We start from the raw sequence: 25,908 nt of genomic DNA, 5'->3' as shown, positions 1-25,908 counted from the left end.
GACCTGCTGTGCTTTTCTAGCACCACACTCTTGACTCTAATCTCCAGCATCTGCAGTCCTCATTTTCACCTATATAAAAAAAGGCAGGCATTTTGAAAGTTGCACACAGAGCAACTGCCATCAATATAGATCCAAGAAGTTTGAGAACATTCTCTATCAAAGGTACCTTTTCACATGAAACATATCAACAGTAAAAAAGGAGACAACCCAGGAAGATCTTCAGTCGGAAGAAAAAAAAGACACTGAAGACAACAGCTGCTGTGTAGTTTTGAAATTAAGTTGAGGTAATTTTAGTAAGTGTTTTATTGGAACAACATATTGTTATAGAGTTGGAGGTAGATAATAAGAGTTAAGAGAAATGGGTGCTTAGAGTTGTGAATAGTTGTTGGTTTAATGTTCATTCTTAGAATAAATTGATTTTAAAAAAAAATGGTATTTGGGTGTTCTCTCACTCATGGTTTAACAGATTACAAGGTGAAGTGAGATTTTCTGAATGTTTGTTTTAATTAGCAGAAAGGTTCACTGCTGTGTCGTAGCACCATGAAGTAAATATATGCTGAACCTACCTATGTGCGTAAAGACCTCAAAGCAGGAATTGCCTGGGAAAACTGAGGACATGAGTATCCAAATCGACTTTCTAACCAATGAATGACCCACAGCAACTTAATCCTTGAAGGATGTTTACTTAAACGAATGGAAGGTAAATTGACAGGACTAGTATTTGTAACTATTTCATCATATTCTGACGGGAGGTCCAAATATCCTTGATTTTCACTCTGCCAGAAAAATAAATACACAGTGGTAGATGAGGTTCATGCCATTGGCAAAGGGGTCACAAGATAGAAAGCTGCTGTGCCTAAGAAGCTGCCTCCTGGTAGATTACACAGAGGGGTTACTTTGGCTAATGGCACTCCTCCTTCTTGCACAATATTTCTGACACACTCACAGTAAAGTTGATTTATTCTTTTCGAAGTAGCAATAGTTATTTCAGTTATTTGGGAAACTGGGTGCTCTGCAGATAGCCCATGTTTGCCATTATGAATTAGATGGTTAGAAACCATTAGGACAAGCCTGAGACTAGAAGATTAGGAGAAAGTGAAGACTGCAGATGCTGGGAATCAGAGTTGAGAGTGTGGTGCTGGAAAAGTGCAGCAGGTCAGGCAGCACCCGAGGAGCAGGCAAAACGACGTTTTGGGCATAAGCCCTTCATCAGGATTGAGTCTTGTGAGCCAGGGTGGGTAGAGCCTCAGTCCTGATGAGGGGCTTATGCCTGACATGTTGTTTCTCCTGCTCCTCAGATGCTGCCTGACCTGCTGTGCTTTTCTAACACCACACACTCGACTCTGAGACTAGATTTCATTCCAAACCCCACAGACTCGGTAAGGGGACAAATTGCAACAAAACAATATTTAAACAAAAGTTTAAAGCAAAACATCTGCTCACTTTCTTGTGGTTGTCAACGTGAATTCAGCAAAACTGATGGAAGATTAGATGATGAATGATGAACTTTGATTCCAGCCTTTAGATGGATGTTTATGCATTTGTCACAAAAAAACAGATTTTTTTCTAGGCCTGACGGAAGAAATTTGGCATTAAAAAAACCCTCAAAATGATAAAGCAAAGAACAAAATAAGAATATTACTCTAACAAAAATGTCTGCCATTTATTGAGACTAGGTTTTGCTGCTGTTTAGGAACCTTACCCCATTAATTGTATACAAATGTTTGCATTCTGCACCATTCTAGTTATTTGTGTTTCATTCTAAACCTCATGAGAGGATACAGTTGTATGAGTTTCAATTATTCATAGATTATACAAACCTTTCTATTTATTTGTGAAGTAAAATCCAACACTTCATCCTGACATTGTGCGATAACCATATCCTTTTTGCAAATTTATGCAAGTTTAATGTAGTTTCACATTTTAGAAAAGTTACATGTTCTGTCACAGCAGGTTCCCATGAATGGGAGAAGTCAGTGACAGATTTTCGACTAGATTTTGTTCATAGCCCTGCAGGAGATAGTGCTATCCCTGTTGCAGCAGTTAAGGAGCCAGTGGGTCTCTTGATGAGTTATTTTAAAGGCTATTTACACTCTTTTTGTATAAATAAAATTTATAGCTGACTAGAATCAAATGCAAATAATTTAAATGCAAAAAAAACAAAATATCAGATTAATAAGTATTGCCACATATTCTTATTCAAGATGATTTGCCATCATATCAATATAGACATAGCAACATTCTTTGAACATGATGATTGTTGAAAGTGCAGACATGCCAAGCTGGACTACTGTAATCAATCCATCCACTGCAATTGCATCTCCAAGGTCCTAGCACCACCAACAACTTCCACACTCCCAGTCTGCGTTCAGGACGGGCATATGGACAGCAGTTGAGGGTATGGTACTGGAAAAGCACAGCAAGTCAGGCAGCATTTGAGAAGCAGGAGAATCGACGTTTCAGGCAAAAGCCCTTCATCAGGATATGGACAGCAGCAGAGTCAGGAAGGAGGAGGTACGGCAAAAGGAAGGATCAGCGGAAAGGAGAGTCATGATGCTTCAGAAGCCATGGATTGGAGGCCGACAACAAAAGGTAGATTAAGAGGTAGGAGAGGTCACTCCCAAATAATAGTGATCAAGTTACATGGCCCGATATCAAACTGACATAAATGCAGATGGGGTGGTGAGGGAAATATATCTCTGCTAGTGGGTTCTGATTGTAGGTGGCGGACATGGGGGAGGATAACACACTGCATTCAGAGATTAGTGACCTATTGTACATAAAATCCCATCCTTATGTTTGGAGTTGTTCCTTCATAGTTATTATTCCCTCTGCATTCCTGCTATTAGCATCCCCGTATATGTTATTACTGGATACGTCAGATCCCAGTCTGAAATTTGTCTTGATAAATCATATTTGCTTTTGTGTTGGTTTTAATCAGATATTTTCTCACTGAGACAGATGCAATGAAGCAGATTTTGTTTTAACAATAAAATATAAGTTTAATAAGCAAAAGGAATGAAGATAAAATAGAACAAACAATCTATTTACACATCACACAAATTCTGCAATTGTTATGATAAATATCAAATCCCATTAATCCTAAAAGACATTTTTAGAAGTTTATAAAATCAACATTCCTTATACATTGCCCAATAGCAACACTTGTACACCATTCATACCAAATTCCATCTCTAACATCTTGGTAAGTATAAGGTAACTGTGACTTTAACTTTCAGATTGGAACCTCTGATAGCTTATTCCTGGAACTACCATCCACCTAAGCTTAAAGAAGTCAGTTTCACGTCATCTTTAGGTTTTTATCCGAATACTTTCAGAGCGGGTCTGTCACTAACTTCTGCCACAAAGGAAATCTAGTTTTACCAGAATCTCCCCAGCTCAGGAGCACTGCCATATATGTGCATCTCCATGCAAAGACTTCATACTGTCCAAAACAGAGGAAAAATGAAAGAATAGTGTTACCTCTAAACAATGGGTGTTTCCGTTGAACTTTAAAGAAATTTGCAGTTCAGATATTTCTAATAGAAATCCAAGGTACAATTATCTACCTTGCTAGGTCATTGATTCCTAAAATAAACAAGAACCCATTAGAACACTGAACAAAGAACATTATAGCGCAGTACAGGCCCATCGGCTCTCGATGTTGCGCCGACCTGATGAAGCCCATCTAACCTATACTGTTTCATTCTCGTCCAAATGCCTAGCCAATGACCATTTAAATGCCCTTAAAGTTGGCGAGTCTACTACTGCTGCAGGTAGTGCATTCCATGCCCCTACTACTGCTACCAAAGTGGCCCTCAAAATGTGAAAAGAAATCACCATGACTACAAACTCTGAATTTAACTCTTTACCTCGGTGACACAGAAAAGTCACATGTTACTGATGCAAAATTCAAAACCCAAACTTAAAATAAATCATATAAAAATTTGGATAAAGTACACAATAAATCTCACAGCAAAATGTCACCGATCCCCTTACTTGAGCATCTGACTTTCTCCAACATGTGAGAACCAACATTTGCAATTTACTACCCCAACTGAGCAAGGCCCATTGCTCTGGCTAATTCCTCTACAGCTCACTGACTGACCTAAATATACTCCCTTCACTAGTCTGACCTGACCACAGAACTGACTATGACCCAGAACACATAGATTAGAAAGACAAGGATCCCCTGACCCTGATCACACCGAGGGCTTAAACGACAACTACTAAGCCCCTGACCTAAGAAGCTCATTCAATATCTTTACATGTAAGTAACAGGCACATGCAGTAGGTGTGACATTGTTTCTGGTTGGTGCCAGCATTATGGTCATCTTTTTGACTGTTCAGGACTGGCAACCATGAGAAGCTAAAATCAACAAGGTAAAAACAATGACTGCAGATGCTGGAAACCAGATTCTGGATCAATGGTGCTGGAAGAGCACAGCAGTTCAGGCAGCATCCGAGGACCTTCAGCAAAATCGACGTTTCGGGCAAAAGCCCTTCATCCTGATGAAGGGCTTTTGCCCGAAACGTCGATTTTGCTGAAGGTCCTCGGATGCTGCCTGAACTGCTGTGCTCTTCCAGCACCATTGATCCAGAACCATGAGAAGCTGTCTGCCTTTCTATCTGCCCTTACAAGCAAAGCAAGACAGAGATGCATTGAGACTGCATGTTCTGAATGAAGCCTTAAATAAAAAATTCCCTGTGTGTCCAAGTTAACACAAAATGAGTGAGCACTAAGACATCAATCTAAGAGCCCCTGGATGAATCCCATGCAGATTCATGAGATGGAGTGACTATGTCCCTGAGTACAGAGCAACCTGACAGCAGCATTACAGTGTAAAGTATTAGTGAGCTTCAATGGGTTTTGCCAATATTGATTTCCAGTGGAAGAAGATTGGAAGTGGTCACTGCCTTTGGAGCCTGCCATGAGATATTGGTGAATGCAGGTGAACACCAAGCATGAAGATGCCTCTCGTGAGCTTCATTTACCAGGTAACAATTCAAACTTTCAACCTGGGAAATTAATGGCATTTAGTTTTTCACTGGTGTCTTGGAGATTCGTACACTGCATAGAAATAAGGTGATATTAGGTAATAATGAAATGCAAATACATGAAATAAGATGTTTATCAGTTCCTAGTGAGATGCTTCACTAGTGAGCTTTTAAAATCTTAAGTTAATTTTTCTTCTCAAAGTTGAGCATCTGAGCTTTTATTCTCTCTGTATTTTTCAAAATTTCACACCACCATGCACATCGCTCAATGTTTCGGTACATTCCTCCAAATAACATTTCAAACAGTGCATCACCCCATCAGCATTGCACGGGAGCCACATATACACACACAATATATGTCCCTAAAATGTGTCTGCTCCTCTATTTCAATACTCCTACTCACATTCTTATCTTTAACAGCTGCCCGCCAATCTGATTGGCAGAGTTCCTGTAATCCCAGCAACACAGAAACAAGTAGCGATCAATACTCTGCTTCAGAGCTTCACATTTCTGACAGGGGATTCTGACCAGGGTTCCCTCAGAAATGCAGAACTGTACTTCCATGCTGACAGCTGTCTCATGGTAAAAAAATTGCCAGAGAATGGTAAACCTGGCTCCCTTTTCACAGTTGTCAGCTGCTGTCTTCTGATATTTCAAAGTCATGGTAGCCACTTTGACAGCTGCTATCAAAAGTTAAGTATATAAGCTAAATATGATGTCAGGGTGCCAAAAAGATCAGGGAAGGGGTCAGGGTACCAGAAGTAAGATGCCAGAGAAGCAGAGGGTAGGATACCAGGTTAGGGTGCCAGTTCATTAGAATGCCAGCAGGATAGGGTGCAAATTGGGACAGGGTTAGTTGCCAGAAGGGTAGACTGCCAACTGGGATAGGGTTAGATGTCAATGGTAGGATGCCAGGGAGTAGAATATTGGTAAATAGTGTACCAGGTGGGTGAGATGCCAGGGGTCCAGGTAAGTAAATTGTCAGCTGGGTAAGGCACAGACTGTGAAGGGAGTAGCATGCCCAGCAGAGATACTTGATGAGTGGAGGAAAGAATATCAGGTAAGTAGGTTGCCAGGTGCATAGTGCCATCTGGATAGAAAGCCAAGTGGGAAGGGTGTCAGAGTACAAGGTAATTAATGCAGTGTTTAGGGTAAGTCAGGATGGGTGGGAGAAATCAGGTCCAGTAACTTGGTGGGGGGGAGTGGGGAAGGGGGGAGGATGTTGTGCCACTTGTGGTGGGGTGACAGACTTGACTGCAGTCCAGTATAATCCAGTGGTAGTGGTGTGTGGGGGGAGGGGTCAGATCCTGGGAGGTGGTTGTGTCACGGTCTTGGGGGTATAATTGGTCCTGGAGGTGAATAGCTTGGGGTTTGTGAGGTAAGTATGGGGTCGGTTGAATAGGTACTCATGTGTTAATTAAAAGTTTAACATTTTCTGAGTAACTATTCTTCTTAATTCCATCAAAACACTCTGAAGTCTCTGATTTGTGTTCAGAGGGTTCCAGCCATTGAGGAATTTCCAGCATAAAATTAAATTTCCCAGGAAATTCCTTTGTGTGCTCAGCCCCATGCTACAATCATGGAATGAATGGGAGAGCCAAGACCATGTTCTATGCTGTGCTCAATAGAAACAGCAAGGGAATGTCACAAATCATGACTCTTACACTCAAAACATGCAAATAAATGTTTCACCCTCTTACTGGGACCAAATAAATCCCAACCCAGGTCAAGTATAGGACAAAATAAAAAAAATCACAATGATAATCATTGAATTCCTATGTTCATTACAGCATTTTGCAGAGTCTCTGAATAAAATACACATTAAAGGATAATTGGAGTGGGGCATATGGGGACATTGCAGTCTGCACAATTACTAGATTTCCAGGGATACATGATAGAATTTGACTTTTGCTGCTCCTTGTAATTCTCAACAAAACCCCTCCAAAAAAATGTCAGAAAAGACATTTTAAAGTTGGTCAGGTCTTTGATGAGCATTAGAAACATTTGTAAACCAATCCCAGTAAGGATTTGGAGATGCCGGTGTTGGACTGGGGTGTACAAAGTTAAAAATCACACAACACCAGGTTATAGTCCAACAGGTTTAATTAAAAGCACACTAGATTTCGGAGCCTGATGAAAGAGCAGCGCTCCGAAAGCTAGTGTGTTTCCAATTAAACCAGGTGGACTATAATGTAGTGTTGTGATTTTTAACTTTGTAATCCCAGTGAGACATGATTCACCACAAAACTGATAGCCAACTGATGATGTAGTCATAGCAGACTGACATTCTTTCCCCTGTCTATGTTTATCCCTATCCTTGGCAGTTCAAACTTGTTTAATCTTGTCAACTCTCAGAACAAACAGATCTCTTTCAAAGTTTTCTTCTATGTATTGATGTCAATACCATTTCTCTTCAGGTTGCATTTCAAACTGTCGTAATATCTACTTTTCTGGCATCCAATGCATCCTTGGTTGGAACTTCATTGTGGCTAAGGTAGTTGGATACTGTCTTTATTATTACGACTACTCATAAAGATATTATAGACAAATAAACTGACCTAATACAAACAACATACTGTTAAATATCTTGGCTACATCTCTTTATTAGGTACAGTATTTTTGTTCCCACAGGACAAATTTATAAAAAAGCATTGCCATTAGGACCAGTTTGTTGAATTATTGTACTTGAAATGGCGAGCTAATAATATGCAGCAATTCACAATAATTTTTACATCAATAAGATGAGCAAGTCAAATAATCAGGTAAGTATGTGAAGGTAATAATAAAGTCTTAAATCTACACAGGCAGCAGGCTGGCTCAGTGGTTAGCACTACTATCTCTCAGCTCCAGGGACCCAGGTTCAACTCCAGCCTTGGTGATTGTCTGTGTGGAGTTTGCACATTCTCCAGTGTCTGTGTGGGTTTCCTCTGGGTGGTCCGGTTTCCTCCTGCAGGTCAGGTGGATTGGCCGTGCTCAATTGCCCATAGTGTTAGGTGCATTAGTCAGAGAGAAATGGGTCTAGGTGGGTTACTCTTTGGAGGGTGTATTGGGCTGAAGAGCCTGGTTCCACATTGTAGGGGAATCTAATCTACATTATGCAGATTCAGTAGTGATGTTCACCTCTATGTAGTTACTTTATGACATTGCGTAAAAATGTCAAAATTTTAAATGGGCCATAGGCAAAAGTGGGGAAGATTGTAAGTCAAGGTTTGGAAAGCAGGCTAGGATTTGATTGATGACACAATAATTTATGAAAAATTGAGTTTTGGAGAGAGCTAGCAACTCTTCTGTGCATCCTCAATGAATAAGAAGTGTTCCGCTACTGATATAGATATGTCAGGAATTAAATGTCTAGAGTAAGATTAGGGCCAGTCAAGGACAGTAGTGGGAAGTTATGTGTGTAGTCCAAGGAGATAGGAGAGGCGCTAAGTGAATATTTTTAGTCAGGAAAAAGACAATATCGTTGAGAAAAATACTGAGATACAGGCTAATAGACTAGATGGGTTTGAGGTCCTTAAGGAAGAGGTGCTAGCAATTCTGGAAAATCTGAAAATAGATAAGTCCCCAAGGCCAGATGGATTTATTTGAGGATTCTCTGGGAAGCTAGGGAGGAGATCGTGGTGCCTTTGGCTTTGATCTTTATGTTGTCATTGTCTACAGGAATAGTGTCAGAAGACTGGAGGATAGCAAATGTCCCCTTGTTCAAGAAGTGGAGTAGAGACAACACTGGTAATTATAGACTAGTGAGCCTTAATTCCGTTGTGGGTAAAGTGTTGGAAAGGATTATAAGAAATAGGATTTATAATCATCTAGAAATGAATAATTTGATTATGGATAGTCAACATGGTTTTGTGAAGGGTAGGTTGTGCCTCACAAACCTTATTGAGTGCTTTGAGAAGGTGACCAAACAGTAGATAAGGGTAAAGTGATGTGGTATATATGGATTTCAATAAAGCGTTTGATAAGGTTTCTCATGGTACGCTATTGCAGAAAATATGAAGGAATCAGATTGAGGGTGATATTGCGGTTTGGATCAGAAATTGACTAGCTGTCAGAAGACAAAGGGTGGTGGTTGATGGGAAATGTTCATCCTGGAGTTCAGTTACTAGTAGTATAATGCAAAGATTTGTTTGGGGCCACTGCTGTTTGTCTTTTTATAAATGACATGGATGAGGGCGTAGAAGGATGGGTTAGTAAATTAGCACAAGTGGAGTCATAGACAATGGTGGAGTTGTAGACAGTGCAGAAGGATGTTACAGGTTGCAGAGAGACATGGATTAGCTGCAGAGCTGGTCTGACAGGTGGCAAATGGAGTTTAATGTGGAAAAGTGAAGTGATTCACTTTGGAAGGAACAACAGAAATGCAGAGTAGTGGGCTAATGGTAAGATTCTTGGTAGTATGGATGAGCAGAGAGACCTCGGTATCCATGATATCTGCCCAGGTTGGAAGGGTTGTTAAGAAGACATATGGTGTGTTAGCTTTCATTGTTAGAGGGATTGAGTTTCAGAACCATGAGGACATGTTGCAGCTGTACAAAACTCTGGTGCAGCTGCACTTGGCGTATTGCATACAGTTCTGGTCACCACATTATAGGAAGGATGTGGAAGCTTTGGAAAGGGTGCAGAGAAGATTTACCTGGATGTTACCTGGTATGGAGGGAAGGTCTTGTGAGGAAAGGCTGAGGGACTTAAGGCTGTTTTTGTTAGAGAGGAGAAGGTTAAGAGGTAACTTAATAGAGACACACAAGATGATCAGAGGATTAGATAGAGTGGACAGTGAGAGCTTTTTTTCCTCAGATGGTGATGGCTAGCATGAGGAGATATAGCTTTCAATTGAGGGGTGATAGATATAGGATATATGTCAGAAGTAGGTTCCTTACTCAGAGAGTAGTAAGGGTAGAATGCCCTGCCTGCAACAGTAGTAGACTCACCAACTTTAAGGGCATTTAAATGGTCATTGGATAAACATATGGATAATAATGGAATAGTGCATGTTAGATGGGCTTCAGATTGGTTCCACAGGTCAGCACATCGAGGGTCGAAGGGCCTGTACTGTGCTGTAATGTTTGATGTTCTATGATGTAGAAATGCCACCTTGGAAAAGCCACTACAATACTCAAAAGAAAAAGAGCATGCTACGGTTTTGCAGAGCACCCAGGAAAGGCTAGGCAAAAGTGAGGACTGCCAATGCTGGAAACCAGAGTTTACGTCAGAATGGTGCAGCCGGTAAGGCAGAATGCGAGAAACAGGAGAGTCAATGTTTCAAGCGCGAGCTCTTCATCAGGAGTTTCTTGATGAAGAGCTCATGCTTGAAATGTCCACACTCCTGCTCCTCGGATGCTGCCTGACTGGCTGTGCTTTTCCAACTCCACAATTTATGACTCTGATCTTCAGCATCTGCAGTCCTCACTTTCACTAAGTCCCAGAGTCAGGACCAGGCAAGATGTGGGGATGTCAGGGCACAGAACTGCAATTTGGAGAGTTGGGAAAGTGGATCTCATGATAGAGAAGCCGTGGAGATTTTCTGCGGGTCGAGAATGGAGATCAAACTGGAAAGGGACCCTTGAGGAACACTCAGCTCCTTCTTCCACACAAGGCCCAAGAGAGGTGACATGATAGAAATCCTCCCTATAGTTGAATTTGTTCCACAAGTCTCAAAATTGAGGTCTGATGGGAAGTGGTCTTTAAGTGGCCTCAGTTGGGGGAGGGTGACAGGGCCTCTCTTTCCTTCCATACAATTGTAGTCGGGTGGGAGGATTATGGAGGTCATCTACAGAATTTTACAGGTTACCCTTTTGTCTTCAAACCTGCCAGCAGCAGATTGTAAAACTTTGCTCACTAACTCTTATTTCTCTTCCCACAGGTGCAGATTTCTGGTATCTGAACCATTTTTGGTCTTGTCTTAGGGAAAAGTTTACCATTGTTTCACTGCTAATTGACTTTATGAGCTAATGTCATGACAGTCAGCCTGACTTCTTGGAAGACTACACTGACTCACTCATGGCCCCCTTGGACTAAGATGATAAAAGACAAACAATTGCTACTTGCAAGTCAATTGCCCAACACCTCTCTATTCCAATTTTCAAGGTAACCTATGAATGGAAGAGAAGCACACCTACCTATTTAAGCTTGTTTAACTTTCAAGTTTAAGTAAGTATGTGGAGTATTAGGAATTCACCTGGCTTTCTGCAAGCTTGATCTACTTCTTGCTCAGTCTCGGAGTTCTCTATTTTACCTTCCTCCCACAACTAAAGGGTTTTAATGGGACATGTGGCTTGACGCTAATGGCTGACCAACAGCATTCAAACAGAGGAATAAATGGATAAATAACCAACTCCAAAGGCTTAATGGGGACTTTAGTCAAGATTATATTACCTCCTCTGCAACTTGGAATTCTTTTGTGGTAAAATTAGATTAGATTAGATTACATTACAGTGTAGAAACAGGCCCTTCGGCCCAACAAGTCCACACCGACCCGCCGAAGCGAAACCCACCCATACCCCTATATTTACCCCTTACCTAACACTACGGGCAATTTAGCATGGCCAATTCACCTGGCCCTGCACATCTTTTGGACTGTGGGAGGAAACCGGAGCACCCGGAGGAAACCCACGCAGACACGGGGAGAACGTGCAAACTCCACACAGTCAGTCGCCTGAGGCGGGAATTGAACCCGGGTCTCTGGCGCTGTGAGGCAGCAGTGCTAACCACTGTGCCACCGTGCCGCCCACAAAATGCATGACAATATTTTCAAGTGTAAATTTTATGAGGTCTTCTTCCCTTTAAATTCATGCGTGTGGTTGTGGATTGGAAACCTTGCAGAATAGATAATAGTGTGATACTAGTGCACAAGTAGAATTGCACCTGAAGTGAAGGAGGGATTGGTGTATAGGCAGAATTATTTTCATTCTGCTGGGTTTGCTCTAGATCCTAAAATGATGAATTTGAAGAATTTAAAGTATGTATGGACATGTACCTACAGAGGTTATTTTAACATCTAAAACAAAGAACAATATAACAGACATTTGTTAAAAATTAATTTGAAAAGTTAATCAATTTAACAGTGTTGGTATCAAGGTTATGCTGTTGCTGTCGTTAATTAATAAAAAAAGTCTTTTAAAAAATGAACATTTTATTGTAGCTGCAAATTGCTTCAGAGAAATGATTTATGAAAATATTACATAACATATTTATGAAAATTTTTGAAGATAAATATATTATTAAAAAAGGATTTCTAACCTGCTTGGAAATAATGTATATAAAATTACCCTTATCAAAGTTCAAGCACAATAGCACAAAAGCAGATTGCAACTTGCGACATGCAAATATTTTAACACCAATATGAAACATTCAGGTCCATCAACACAAACTAGCATGTGTATATTGAAGCAAATAAAACTAAAAATTAAATGGAAACAAAAATATGTGGTATTGCAGTTAACATCCCTTTTTGGTTAAATGTTGGGTTATATTCATAACAAGCAAACCAGAAATTAAGACAAATCCACAGAAGCATTTTGCTGAGTGGTACATGCATAGGCTTGCAGTGACTCAACTATAAATATACAATGTCAAACAAGCACACATGCAAATACGTACACAATTCAGGTATGCACAAACACACATCTACACATTCAGGCACATGCACACATTTACTGATGCATACAAGTACTAATATACACACATACATAGCCACACATGTTCTGCATTTCAAATCTGCAAACTGCTCTGGTAGACTAGTTGTTGCTTCAAACTAGACACCCCACACCCTGCATTTCATTAAACATAATGCAAAATGCAATCTCGAGTGTCCTGTTAAAAACGTAGCATTTAAGTTTCAAACCCAATCTGAAAAATGTACAAACAAGCAAGTAATATGACATCATAGTGAATAAATGACATGCTATGGGATATGAACATTCAAGTGGAAAAAAAAAGATGAGTCACAGAATTCAGAGTTCCTGAAAAAAGTTCTTGCAATGATCAACTGGCTGCTTTGCACATTACTTGCTTTTTTGCAGATTGGCATCTCTGGTAACTGCAATTTCAAATGAAACAGTATTATTTCACTGATAACACATTCAATAATAAATCACCTCATTGTGTTGTGAAATTTATTACTATTTCAAAAGTTAATGTAAGATAAATATTTCAGGATGTAGTACATACCTTTTCGTAGCCTAGGACTTGGAATCTATAACACAAAAAAAAGTCATCAGTCTTCAATATTGTTTTTTTAATCTATATTTATTGCCCATTCTTAACTGCTACCAAGGGCTCTTAAGACCTCATTGTTGTGGGTCTGGAGTCGCATGTAAACCAGACCAGGTAATGATGGCAGTTGCTGTCCTTAAAAGAACATCGGTGAACCAGATGTATTTTTCCTGACAATCAGCATGGTTTCACACTCATCATTAGACTTTTAACTCCAGGTTACGATTGAATGCAGATTCCACCATCTGCTGTAGCAGGATTCAAACACGGTACCAGAACATTTCCTGAGTCCCTGGATTAATAGCTTAATGATTATACCACTGGCTCAACACCTACTCATTAAGAAATAGAAGAAATTGCTTTTGTTATACATAGAATTTGATCATATGAAAGAACTTGAATAAGCCTGTATATTGATTTCTGGTGAATCTTGATAATCTACTGTGACTTGTTAATAGACAGTGAAGCTTCTCTGTGACCCACAAAGAGTTTCTCTCCAAAATATTCTACACTGTCAGCCTCTGCATATACGGAGTAACTTCTCATTCTCAGTGATTTCAATCTCCATTATGTCAGTTTCACTGCTTTTCTATTCTCTTCATCCCTTTCATAATTTCGACTTTCCTACAGATATTCTCAAACAGCGTCTTTAGCTTGGGGCATCATGCTTTTCATAGTATCAATCACAGATAAGATCACCTCTGTTCACTTCTGTGCATTGTTCTTGACTTATAACTGCTACTCCCTTCAAAGTTTTTACTTCTGTAGTCACTGATAGAAAACTCTGCCCTAAGTCACTTACAAGTGAACTTTCCAATCTATATCTAGCTTGCCTTTATTTCTACGTCTGCCACAATATGTATATAACTGCTTACCCATTTGTTCACTTCCGCCTTTCATGCCTCAGAGACCAGTTAAACAATTAGGCCCTTATATTCAAAAACAGAGAATCTTCACCTCTGAACCTGGTGCCTCTCACTTTTGTCGGGACAGTGTGTAATTCATGCACACCTGGTTGCCAGAAGCAGTTAGCCATTAAAATGCTCAGCTACTTCCTTATAAATAAGATTCTGGAATCCTTGGTGTCTGGAACCTGGAGTTTAGACAGTGGACCAGGTGAGTACAAGCCTGTTCTCAGCTTTTTTTTTTGGATAACCCAGTGAATCTTTTGGAGAATTAAGGTTCACCTTTGGATCTGGTCCTAAGACAATTTTGGGGAGGTAAGGCAATCTTCTGGAGAGGTAGTTCCACAATATGTTGGTGAAAGTATGCGTGCTTGTGTGTAAAGAGTACATAAACTAATTATTTTTATTTATTCATGGAATGTGGGCATTACTGTCTCGGCCCACATTTATTGTCCATCCCTAATTGCCCAGGAGAAGATGCTGGTGAGATGCTTCTTGAATTGTTGTACTCCTTGGGGGTATCTATAAACTTACCGTGATATCAGGAATTGATTTCCAGGACATTGACCCAGTGACAGGGAAGGAGTAACAATATAATTTTAAGTCAGGTTTGTGTGTATCTTGGAGGAGAACTTGGAGGTGGTGGAGGTAATGTACATGTAACCCTCTTGTCCTTCTAGAGGATAGAGGTGATAGATTTGTTGTCTAATGGGCTTTCGTGAGTTACCACAGTGCATCTTGTAAATGGCACTCATATCTGACATCGTACATCAGTGGTGAAGCAAGTGAATGTTAAAGATAGTGTGTGAATTGTCAGTCAAGACAGCTGCTTTGTCATGGATGACATTAAACTTTATGAATGTTATTGGAGCAGTTTCCATTCAGGCAAGTACAGAAAATGTCATCCCACTTTTGACTTGGTGGACATGTACCGGGAAGTCCCATGGTGAGTTATTCACTGCAGTATTCCATGCTTCAGACCTGGAATTGTTGCCACGGTATTTACATGGCTGGCTCAGTTCAGTTTTTGATCCATGGTGATGCTCAGGATACTAATAGTGTGAATTCAGCAACAGTAATGGCATTAAGTATCAAGGGGAGATAATTCTCTCTTGTTGGAGATGATCATTGCTTGGTACTTGTGCAGCACAAGTGATCAAACCCAGCCTGGATGTAGGGCAGGGCTTCCACAGGCAGTAGCCAGTTTACCCCCAGTTCTCATGCACTCTGGTTTTGCTGGGGCTCCATGATGGCACACTTGGTCAAATGCTGCCTTCATTTCAAGGATTTTCACACTCACCTCTGGAGTTCAGCTCTTTTGCCTTTATTTGGATCAATCAGAAACTGAGCATCCCTAGAAGAGCCCAAGCTGAACTGCAGTGAGAAGGTTCTTGCTGAGCAAGTGCTGTTTGCTAGCACTATTGAGGACAACTTCCATCACTTTGCTCAACCATGATCAGATGTATGCTGCATGACTGATTTTTCAAATGGTCAGTTTCACAATAATGTGTCTTTCATGTCAACATTAAAATGGGTAGCTCCAACTGCTTACATAATGGAAATGTTTGTTATATACAGGGTTAATTACCTAAATAAATTGTTTGTTTGCACAAGGAATTGAGCACTTAAATGAAAAGTTATTTTTGTAAGGGATTGGTTGAAGGGATTCCAATGTATTGAATGTTTTCATCCCAATGAGTTTTTCTTTTCAACAGTAGCAACATCAATAGACACAGTTTATTTTCTATCACAAGGTCTGTAAGGTAAAGATGTATAATAGTTGAGTTGGCAAGGAGAGTGAAGGGGAAAATGTAGTGGGTGTTAAGCATGCTATTTAAATGTAAATTGTTGCAGTGGTTGAGATTGGTCTTACATGTTTTTCACCAGAACTAGTGAGGTGACATTCTGCTGGAAGATCATTGACATGATATGCTGTGTGGAATTATCTGTTCCTGAAGGTGGTGAGCTCAAAGGCAGGCAGGGACACGGTAGTTCTTCCTTGCCACCGCTTTGAGCCCTATTAGTGGCCAATTGAGGAACTCCCTACCTACCAGCAGTGTGGAGTATATCTGTACCCCAGTAACTGCAGCATTAAAGATGGTGGCTCATCACCATTCTAAGAAGGGCAATTAGAGATGGACAATAACTGTTGGCTAGCCAGAAAAATACTCATTGCTTGAATAATAAAAAAGTCTCTGACTTTAGTTTTGATGCTCCATTATCATATCTTTCAGCATATCATGCGACAATCAGGAAATCTGGGAAATTTATGAGGTGTAATAAGATAGTGATATTTATGATTGTCTGAAAATAGAAACAAAAGTACGCTATTCAGCCTGCTCCATGATACAATACAATTGTGGCTGTTTGGACACCTCAATTTCTTCTGCACACCCAATTCCATTAAGCCTGTATGCCATTGGTATTTGGAAATCTAAAAGACTAAGTCTCCATTGGCTCCAGAGAATTCCAAAGGTTTACAGCCTTCTAAGGAAAAAGATTCTCAATTTAGACCTACATAGCATTCCCCTTATTTATAAATTGCCATCCCCCAGACTCCCTAACTAGGGGAAACATCTTGTTTGCACCTACCCTGTCTGTCTATCCCTTTAAGTATTTTTAAATACCAATAAGATCTCATTCTTTAAAACTCAAGAGAGTACAAGTCCTGTTAACCCAATCTCTTCTCACAGGTCAGTCCCACCCTTCTTAAAGCAAGTTTGATAACCTTTGTTGCATTCCTCCTATGTCAATAATATCTTTCCTCAGGTAAAGAGATCAAACTGAACACAGTACTCCAATTGCAGTCTAGCCAAGTTTGCTGGACCTAGTTTAGCTTTCAATGGCTTATCAACAAGGGCTCATAGGTCTCTTTGTAGCATTGACATCAGAAATTATTTGCCAGAGTCTGTGAAGAGAGAGGAATAGTTTATACCAGACACAGATGCATGCCTCAGTATAGTTTGTATTGTAGCATACGCTTTACAGAAACCTGGAAGAGTAAAATTATAGTCATTCTTATGGAGAAGAAACCTTCCTAATATATAGCAGACATTCAATACATTGGGATCCCTTCAAAAAATCCCTTACAAAAACAATTTGTGATTTAAGTGCTCATTTCCTCACATAAAAGGCAATTTATTTAAGTAATTAACCCTGTTGGTCAAAAAACATTTCCATTCGGTAAGCAGTTGGAGCTGCCCATTATAATGAAGACGGATTTAAATAGGATTCAGAGGTGGTACAAAACCATAAATCATTGACTTTTTAAAATCACAATTATTTCATATTTTAGTCAGTCGACAATTTTAACTGTATCAGACCTTAGCTGGGCTGACTCCAAAGCGAAGGATATCTTCACTACTGATCTCCATGCCATTTCGGTTTTCTGATTGTCTTGTAGCTGATAAGTGAAACAAAATATTCTGTTAAGAGCACCATGGCGCATATAGCAGTAAACTGTGTGAATTAAATCTGGCTGTTCAATTCTAGCTTTTCAATTCATTAGGTCTAAAATAATCACATATCAGTAGTTTCAGACAAATCCACACATCTATATCCACTGATGTGAAACTTGTGCTGTAGTTTCACTTTAATAAGATGCCAGAAGTGTTGTGCCAATAATAATCTAGCTACCTTTCTACATGTTCTGGTTTTAATTCAGACTTCCAATATACTTTGTATTTAGGTTTGTTTCAGCTGAAATATGTTATTGAGACATGTCTGGAAGTGCATGTATTTTTCAATTCTCTAACTTGGAAAAAGCTAGAAATCAGACAGTATTAAAATAAAGTTTAATAAGGTACTTTTCTTTTCAAATTACTAGTCTGTCCAGTTTAATCTGCAAAATGTATCACTAAATTTGTACTGTACACCATTCTTTCATTACATAGCATGATATGTTGTGAATTTTTATTCATATGCAAACCACTCCTTACCAATAGGCTGCAGAACCTTGTTAACAGCATGGATCACACCATTAGTTGCCATCAGGTCAGAATCTATAACTGGAGTTTTGTTTACGTTGAGAACATTTCTTTTCTGAAAGAGACCACATGATAATTCTGTTTATTCAGAGTATCAACCTACGTGATGTAATGACAGCATGGAAATGATAAGAAACTGAGTGTGTTACACTGAATAAATGCTGACCCAGCCAGAGGTTCCCTCATTCCACAAGTGAATAGAAAAATCTTACTGTTCCGATTTCCAGCTTAGCGCCATGCAGGGTTTTCAACAGCACCATCTGACTGGCAGCACCACCACTAACCAAGATTTGTTCAGCAATATGGTATTTCAGCAAACTTGGGTCACCTGATGGAAAAAGAGAAGTGAAGAAACAACTAAGTAATCCAAGGAATTAACAATTGGGTTTGCTCAACCAAGAAATGCTTATTTTAATTAATGCTATGTCAGTTGAGAAGAATTGTTGCTACAAATTCAAAACTAACAGTTCATCCATTTCCACAGCTTTTAAAAAGATGTATATGTTTGATTGAATAAAGTTGGCAATCAATTATCCAGTGTAAATCCACTTGTTATGAATATAGATTATATGTTTATAAGTTACACATTGTGCAATTAATGGAAGGAAATCTGGTGTATTTCATTGCCACGGTTGAACGCTGTTGTGACATTTGATGCAAATTTATGTTTTGTTAGATGGGACAGAAACATTCTTTTGATAATCTATTCTGGTATCTTCTGCAGTGCCTGGCTATACTCCAGCAACTTCTAGTAGAAATTCCTTCCTTCAAAAGTAAAATCCTGCCATTTGCTGTCAGCTTTTTTAAAACCATTCTTATGTTGTAGACATTAATTGCAAGCATTGGATATTTTGCAGAGGAAGGTTGGCCCTCTTCTTGAACTGAATTAAACTGATGGTATTCCCATACATGTCCTTGAGGGGGTGGAGGTTGTGTGTACATAAATATCGTCAGAAAAGCTTTGGCTAATATACTAACTGTAGCCACCCCACTGTGACTGCAGTGGATGCACAGATTAATTAATGAAGTGCTAATCAAGTGGACAATTTTGCCTTGAAGCTTGTTAAACGTTGTTGGGAGCTACATCGATCCACGGGAGAAGAGAGTATCCCAGTTCATTTCTGATCTTTTATCTCAAGATGTTGCAAAGGTGTGTGGTGTTAAAAGCACACTCGTATGCCCCCGGCCAGATGTAATAACTTCAGCATTTATGTGGTCTTTTCAACTGAATGTCTGGTCAATGATAATACCAAGGGTTTCTGTGGTGTGACAATCAGCAATGAAAACACTTGCCTTTTCAAAGGCACTCTGTTGAGGTTGAGGATAACTTGCATTCACTTTGGTTCAAGGAGTTCTGAGATGGTTGCTCAGTCCTGTGTAATCTGCACAGGTGGTGCAAGAACAATTGTGTGAATGAAGTGTTTGTGGACACTCTCCAAGGTCTCAACTTTGCCTCTGCAAAATGTCAACAAAGTTTCTTAATGTATCCAATGATTTACCAAATAAACTTGCTCCAATTTCATTTGTCACAATCCATGAGTTGGTGGGGAGGTTTGAGCACATCCCAAAAGCATTTATTCTATCCTTCTCAGCACCTCCTGTCACGATTGAGTTCGGAGTATGTTGCTTTGATAATCGGTATCACCATTTGTCTGCACATCCTGCCCAGCAGAGTTGATTTTGAGTAATAAGTGAAAGCCTTTGATTCTGTCATTTGCAAAGGCTTCTGGTGAATACTCTTCAAATTGAACTTCAGTAAAGCATTTGACAAGGTTCCGCGCTGTACAGCTCAGTGACTCTATTGCTGTATAATCAGAGGTGATCTCATTGAACATACAAGATTCTGAATAGGCTTGAGAATATAGACACTTACACAGAGAGTAGTTCATACATGGAGTGCACTTCCAGAGAACTCCATATATGGGGTACAAAGACAACATTTAAAAGACATTTGGATAAGTATATCAATAAGAAATGTTTGGAATGATATGGACCAAGCACAGACAGGTGGAATTAGTTTAGTTTGGGATTATGGTCAGCATGGACTGGTTGGACTGAAAAGTCTGGTTCCATGCTGTATGACTCTATGACTCTATGGCTGTCCTCAGAAATATGTCACTGTCCTCCAACTATGCCACGAGCTATGATCTTTATCAGTAGAACTTCCACAGATCTTATTTTAGTGAAGACTGGGGTCAAACCCACTCTCTTCTCAGCTCCCTCTCTGCGATACTGAACGTCACTTCCGGCAAATTACACAAAGGTATGAAGTTAACTTAATTGTAATATCATTAATTGTAATGGAAAAATGATTAGGCTTATTAGAAAAACTATTGCCTGCCACTTGTATGATATGATGTTGCTTGGCACTTATCAACCCACGTTTATTTTATGCATTAAGCTACAAGGGAACACAATATAATACTGAATTAGAGAAACCAGGACAAATAGTCAAAAGTCTGAAATTCCTGAAAATATAACCATCCCTCAAATTAACATAACTTGCTGCTAAGTTTCTTGGTCACTATCAAACTGGCTCTGAAAGGATGTTGACTGCTAAAATACATTCGGTGAGAAAGATGATACAAGCATTGATACACTTAAAAATTTATATCCAACTTTCCAAATCATGTAGCATAACGTAACTGATGAGGTACAGTGTCAAAAAAGCTTACCTTGGTCATCACAGCAGAATATAATCACACACCTAAAGTACATACTCCTGTATAGCTTCATGTGATTAAATTAACAGGCTGTGATAATATACATTATCATACTCAAAACCTTTAAACTAAGAAGTAGCATACTGCTGCATGCTTCCCAACAAACGATCTATTACTGGTTAATCTTCAGTGGGTTGTCCATTTCCAAAAAGTGGGTGCAATTTTCCTCAACCTGTTGTTTAGAAATTGTGCATTATTCAGGAAGAAATTTAGTTCGAATGAAAATGATAAACGTCAGACTACGCATACTCATGGTGGTGAATCTGGTGATGAATTTACTGGGGAAAAGTGCTAATCCATCTACTTCAGAAAATCTGATGGTTAATTGGTTTGCAAATTGTGAACAGGTAAGCTAACTAGCTGTCAGCACCACAAAACCTTCTAAACAGAGTTAAGGAGTCTACCCAATATTCCAGTTTCAAAGTAAGATGAGATGCTGTAGGCTTTACCCATGATTCTGTTCTGTTCCCTGCTCGGTAGAGCCAGGATAGCCTCATTGGTGGGTGCAAAGATTGTAAATGCACCGGGCCTGTTGAGATTTTCAGTCAGTCCTGCTGTCTGGATGGCTCCGACAAACATACTGCAACAATTTTAAAAACATTTATTCAGTGAAATATTCTAATTGACAGATTTGTTTTCTTAATTCTTTATTCAATTCACTAATGGAATTAGCAACATAAAATGATTTGATTGATTATGATTACATTACAGTATGGAAACAGGCCCTTCGGCCCAACAAGTCCACACCGACCCGCCGAAGATCAACCCACCCATACCCCTACATTTACCCCATACCTAACACTACGGGCAATTTAGCATGGCCAATTCACCTGACCTGCACATCTTTGGATTGTGGGAGGAAACCGGAGCACCCGGCGGAAACCCACGCAGACACGGGGAGAACGTGCAAACTCCACACAGTCAGTCGCCTGAGGCGGGAATTGAACCCGGGTCTCTAGCGCTGTGAGGCAGCAGTGCTAACCACTGTGCCACCGTGCCACCCAACTAAAAAATAAAATGCACACTTTATTTTGTTAAGATTTTTTTCTTTCTGTGTTATCTCCTCTGTTTCTCTTTAATACAGATAATTTCTAATCAACATGTTCAGAGATGACATTACACACCTCAAGACTTGAACACATATCTCCTGCCCAGAGGTAGGGACACTACCATTGCACAAGACACCACTTTCTCTATGCCAACTGTTCCTCTATGCTGTATGTTATTGGGAGATTGAACAGTTTATCTATTGCTAAATCTCCCATCACTGTCATTGTGTAATTGACCAAGATCCAGAATGATTATTGTAATGGCTCACTCCGTTTTTTACGGCATTCCTTTGTCATTCACGTGGCTCATTAGAGTACTGGGGTCTTTGCCAATAGATGGCGAGGGTGGGGAAGAGCACAGTGCAGGAGAACTATCAGCCCTTGTATTCTCTTCCACTGCAGGGTCTTTGGCATGGGGGTGAAGACTGAGGCCATGAAGAGAGGGAAAGAGTAGACAGAGAAGTTTGAACCTCTGAAGAGTTGGCTGCAGTGTTATAGGAGCAAAAACCATAATAGAATAGTCAGAATCGCTGTGGGTGAGAGCAAGTGAAACAAGCATTCGCATGTGAGAGGAAGATCATTTCGGGAAAGCAAGGTTATGATGAGACTCTGTGGTCTGGATGTCAAAACTTTGTCGAAGAGAATTAATAAATTAACCACAAACTAACCATCTCTTCTGCAGGAAGCAAGGCATCTGTGCTCCCACTATTCTGCAATGAACCCTGCTACTTGCTGATTATAGAAGAGGAATTCAGCTCATGATGATTTCCTGGTGTGTTTTAAATGACTTGGTTTCTGAGGGTTCAGCTTTTCAATGAATGCACATAAAGATTTATTGCCAGAGGAATAAAAGATCACTGTTTCAAAGCGAAGTGCAATATGTGTGCTTAAATGTCATGTTATAACCATAACACATTACGTGGAGATATGGATAGCATGAGACAGATCCTACCACTCGGGGATCAGTATGTGTGTGCGACATGCATTGCATTATTTCAGGATTCTTCAAAAGCCTTCCTGTATTCTTCTATTTGCAGAAGGCACTCAAGTTGCAGATGCACATTCACTGCTGTAGGAAAAAAGCAGCTTCGGCTTAATTGCTCTATACCTGAAGCGATCATCAGCTTTTAGAATGTCCATAATTGTACCAGCTGGAGGAGTCAGTATTTTGTCCATTATCATCATTGAACCATATCTCCCTCTTCTGTCATGTGCAGCAATACATGAGTTTTCAACGCATAAAGCCTTAAAGAGATGAGAGTACTTGATGCATCAAAAGGGTATTTTCTTAATTCAAAATTATATTCTATATTTTGACTTCAGATCATATTCTAACAATGTCCTATCTTGAAAGAAGGGTTGTACTTCAATTACAACTAACTTTGGATTATTACCAGTAGTTGTGTTGGGAGAAAAAGTTATTTATCTCTATTGAAAGACAAAGTTTTCCATTTGATGATTTTTCTTACAAGCACTGGGAGTGGTATCTGCAAATGCCAGTGTGAATTGAAACAAAATGTTTTACTCTGTGGAAAGCTGTTCGTCTGGGAGTTTAATAGGACCAGGCTATGCTGGTGACTGCAAAACATTTACCACTGAAATATAATAATTCATACATAAATCCATTTGCAAAAGCTGAGCTAAACTTTTCATCTTGCACATACATCTATTTAATATATAATGATTTATTTTAGTGCACATAAATCTTTGTATCGGTATGTACATTCCTGATGTTTATTAAGGTTGACATTTATATATATATACACAGATGTGTCATACTGCAATGGAGTCTGTTATTTATTCAGCCAAAACTGGCTTCAAAGCCAATCAACCAACTTACATTTTAGTGTTGGTTTTAGAAAGTTTCTGGCATTTACAGGCAAATCTTGGAGTAACCATCTGGTTCAAAATGTGTTAGATATCAGACCTTAGCAGGAATGCTTCCAACTATTATTCTTCAACACAGTCAAATAGATGAAAAATAAAACATTGAAAATATACATACATTCCGGTACATAAAGACTCTCAGTTTTTTGCCACTCAGAGTATCAAGTGTCTGCCCATGATATAGATATTTGGAGGACAGCTGATCTTTCACAATGTGATCCAGCAGTAGATTCCTCACATCTTCGTTTATAACTGGAGATTCCTCTGTAGAAAACACAGCACAACACTCTTAAGAAAAAGTAATTCACTTTAAAAATTTTAATGTTGATCCTGTTCAAGCTTTCTTCTTATGCAGCAAATTGATAAATAAATAAAGGATTTCAGCAACACCCTGCAACATTGCACATTCTTTTCATATAGAATAAACGCTGTAGCATTGAATTTCAAACACTAAACAGACTATTATGGAGTGATATTGTTAAAGTATACAGGGTCAGAAAATCTATTAGGCTAAGGAATAAGCTGTGCCAGTAGACGCCTCGTTAAAGAGATGGAGAGATCTGCTGAAATCAGGCTGAATAGTAAAGCGGTTACAAGAATTCATTTTTGAGAAATGAAACAGCTTCAGCATAAAGAATATGAGACAGGGTCTGTTTAGATGAATTCCGCATTGTTAGTAATCATTAAAGTGGTAAATATATGTTTCCACTGGAAACTGATCCTTGATTGATATATAGAATGACCCTAAATGATGCTCCTTCTAGCCATTGGATTACTTCAGCAATTGTTCAAACATTCAGCACCATTGTGATTCCTTAAATACTGAATGTCCAAAAGCAACATGATCTGGAGAATATCCAGGCTTAGCCTGACCAGTGGCAATAACTTTTTGTCACACAAGTGCTAGGCAATGACCATCTACAATGAGAGAAACTAACAATTTTCCCTCAATTTAGTGGCAGTAACATCACTGATTGTCCCATTATCAACATTCAGAGGGATACCATTGACTAGAAGTGGAAATATCAGAGGCTACAAATCCTGCAGCGATAACTCACCTCCTGACTCCCCAAAGCTTGAATATTGTGGAAATATCAGTGAAGATCGCAACTTCAGAGCTTATAATGGAAAGCATATGAGACTACCCTGAGGAACTCCTGTGGAGATGCCCTGGAACTAGCCTCCACCAACCTTTGTGCGTCCACCAACCTTTGTGCCTCCAACCAGTTCAGAGTTTTCCAATTTCTACTTACCCTGGATTTTGGTAGGAGTCCTTGATGTCAAACTCGGTCAGCGCAAATACTCCTACCTGACCTCTGTAATCCAGCTCTTTTGCCCATATCTGAACCAAGGCTTTAATGTCAGGAACTGAGTGCTTGGCAGAACTGAAACTCAGTATCAGTCAGTAGGTTACTGCTAACTAAGTGCTGCTTGAAAGCACTGTCAACGACCCTTTCCTTCACTTTACTGATGATTGAGGGTAGACTGATGGGGTAGTAATTGGCTATGCTGGGTTTGTCCTGCTTTTTGTGTACAGGCCAAACCTGGACAGTTTTATACATTGCTTGGTAGGTGACAGTATTTATGTGGAATGGATTGGATAGGGGCACAATCAGTTGTAGAGAACAAGTCTTTATTACAATTGCTTGAATATTAAGTTCAATAGCCTTTCCAGTATCCAATGCCTTCAACTGCTACAATTTGCTAAGTACCTTGTCTGTGAAGCTGAAGAGCCTGCCAGTTTCAGATGGGAAATCTATTTGAATATATAAATTAGAGTCCAATTGGATAGAGTGAGCACTGATTGCAACTTTGAGGAATAACTGAATACACTTGTATTGTTCTTGCGCTGGTCATTTACAACAGTCCATTATTTGAGTGACAAAACAATAGTGCTAATCAGGCTCATAAGAGGCATTTTGAAAATCATCCCAAAAACCATTTTTATATTTGAGAAATCAGAACAAACAGGAATGATCGTCCTGACCCCACCCAAATACTTATCCTGCGTATGCATACAACCAAGGAACCCTCCTGCCTCCCAACATCACCACCAGCCACCAGGGTTGACCAGTATCTCATTGGAACCAGCCAGATCTCCCTTCACCATGAGGGCATCAAGTAGTTTAACACATCCTGAAAATGT

General features: G+C 39.6%; 1 protein-coding gene across 1 annotated transcript in view; it reads right to left on the bottom strand.

The window, feature by feature from the left end:
* Positions 1–12,112: 12,112 nt before the first annotated feature.
* The window catches only part of tgfbi (transforming growth factor, beta-induced), a 61,446-nt gene continuing 47,650 nt past the window's right edge, over positions 12,113–25,908 (bottom strand). Inside the window, exons 10-17 of the mRNA XM_043703488.2 lie at positions 23,881–24,026; positions 22,984–23,120; positions 21,276–21,406; positions 18,316–18,431; positions 18,056–18,158; positions 17,441–17,520; positions 13,168–13,192; positions 12,113–13,036 (exon numbers count right to left, since the gene is read on the bottom strand). Of these exons, the coding sequence (XP_043559423.1) occupies positions 13,002–13,036; positions 13,168–13,192; positions 17,441–17,520; positions 18,056–18,158; positions 18,316–18,431; positions 21,276–21,406; positions 22,984–23,120; positions 23,881–24,026 (773 nt within the window). The 3' untranslated portion in view covers positions 12,113–13,001. The remainder of the gene's footprint in view (positions 13,037–13,167; positions 13,193–17,440; positions 17,521–18,055; positions 18,159–18,315; positions 18,432–21,275; positions 21,407–22,983; positions 23,121–23,880; positions 24,027–25,908) is intronic.

Source organism: Chiloscyllium plagiosum, unplaced genomic scaffold (assembly GCF_037043375.1).
Source record: "Chiloscyllium plagiosum isolate Xiang-an unplaced genomic scaffold, Cpla_swu_hap1 HiC_scaffold_16, whole genome shotgun sequence".
NCBI lineage: Eukaryota > Metazoa > Chordata > Chondrichthyes > Orectolobiformes > Hemiscylliidae > Chiloscyllium > Chiloscyllium plagiosum.
Note: the sequence above shows the minus strand (reverse complement) of the source record. Positions and strands in the feature narration are given on the sequence as shown.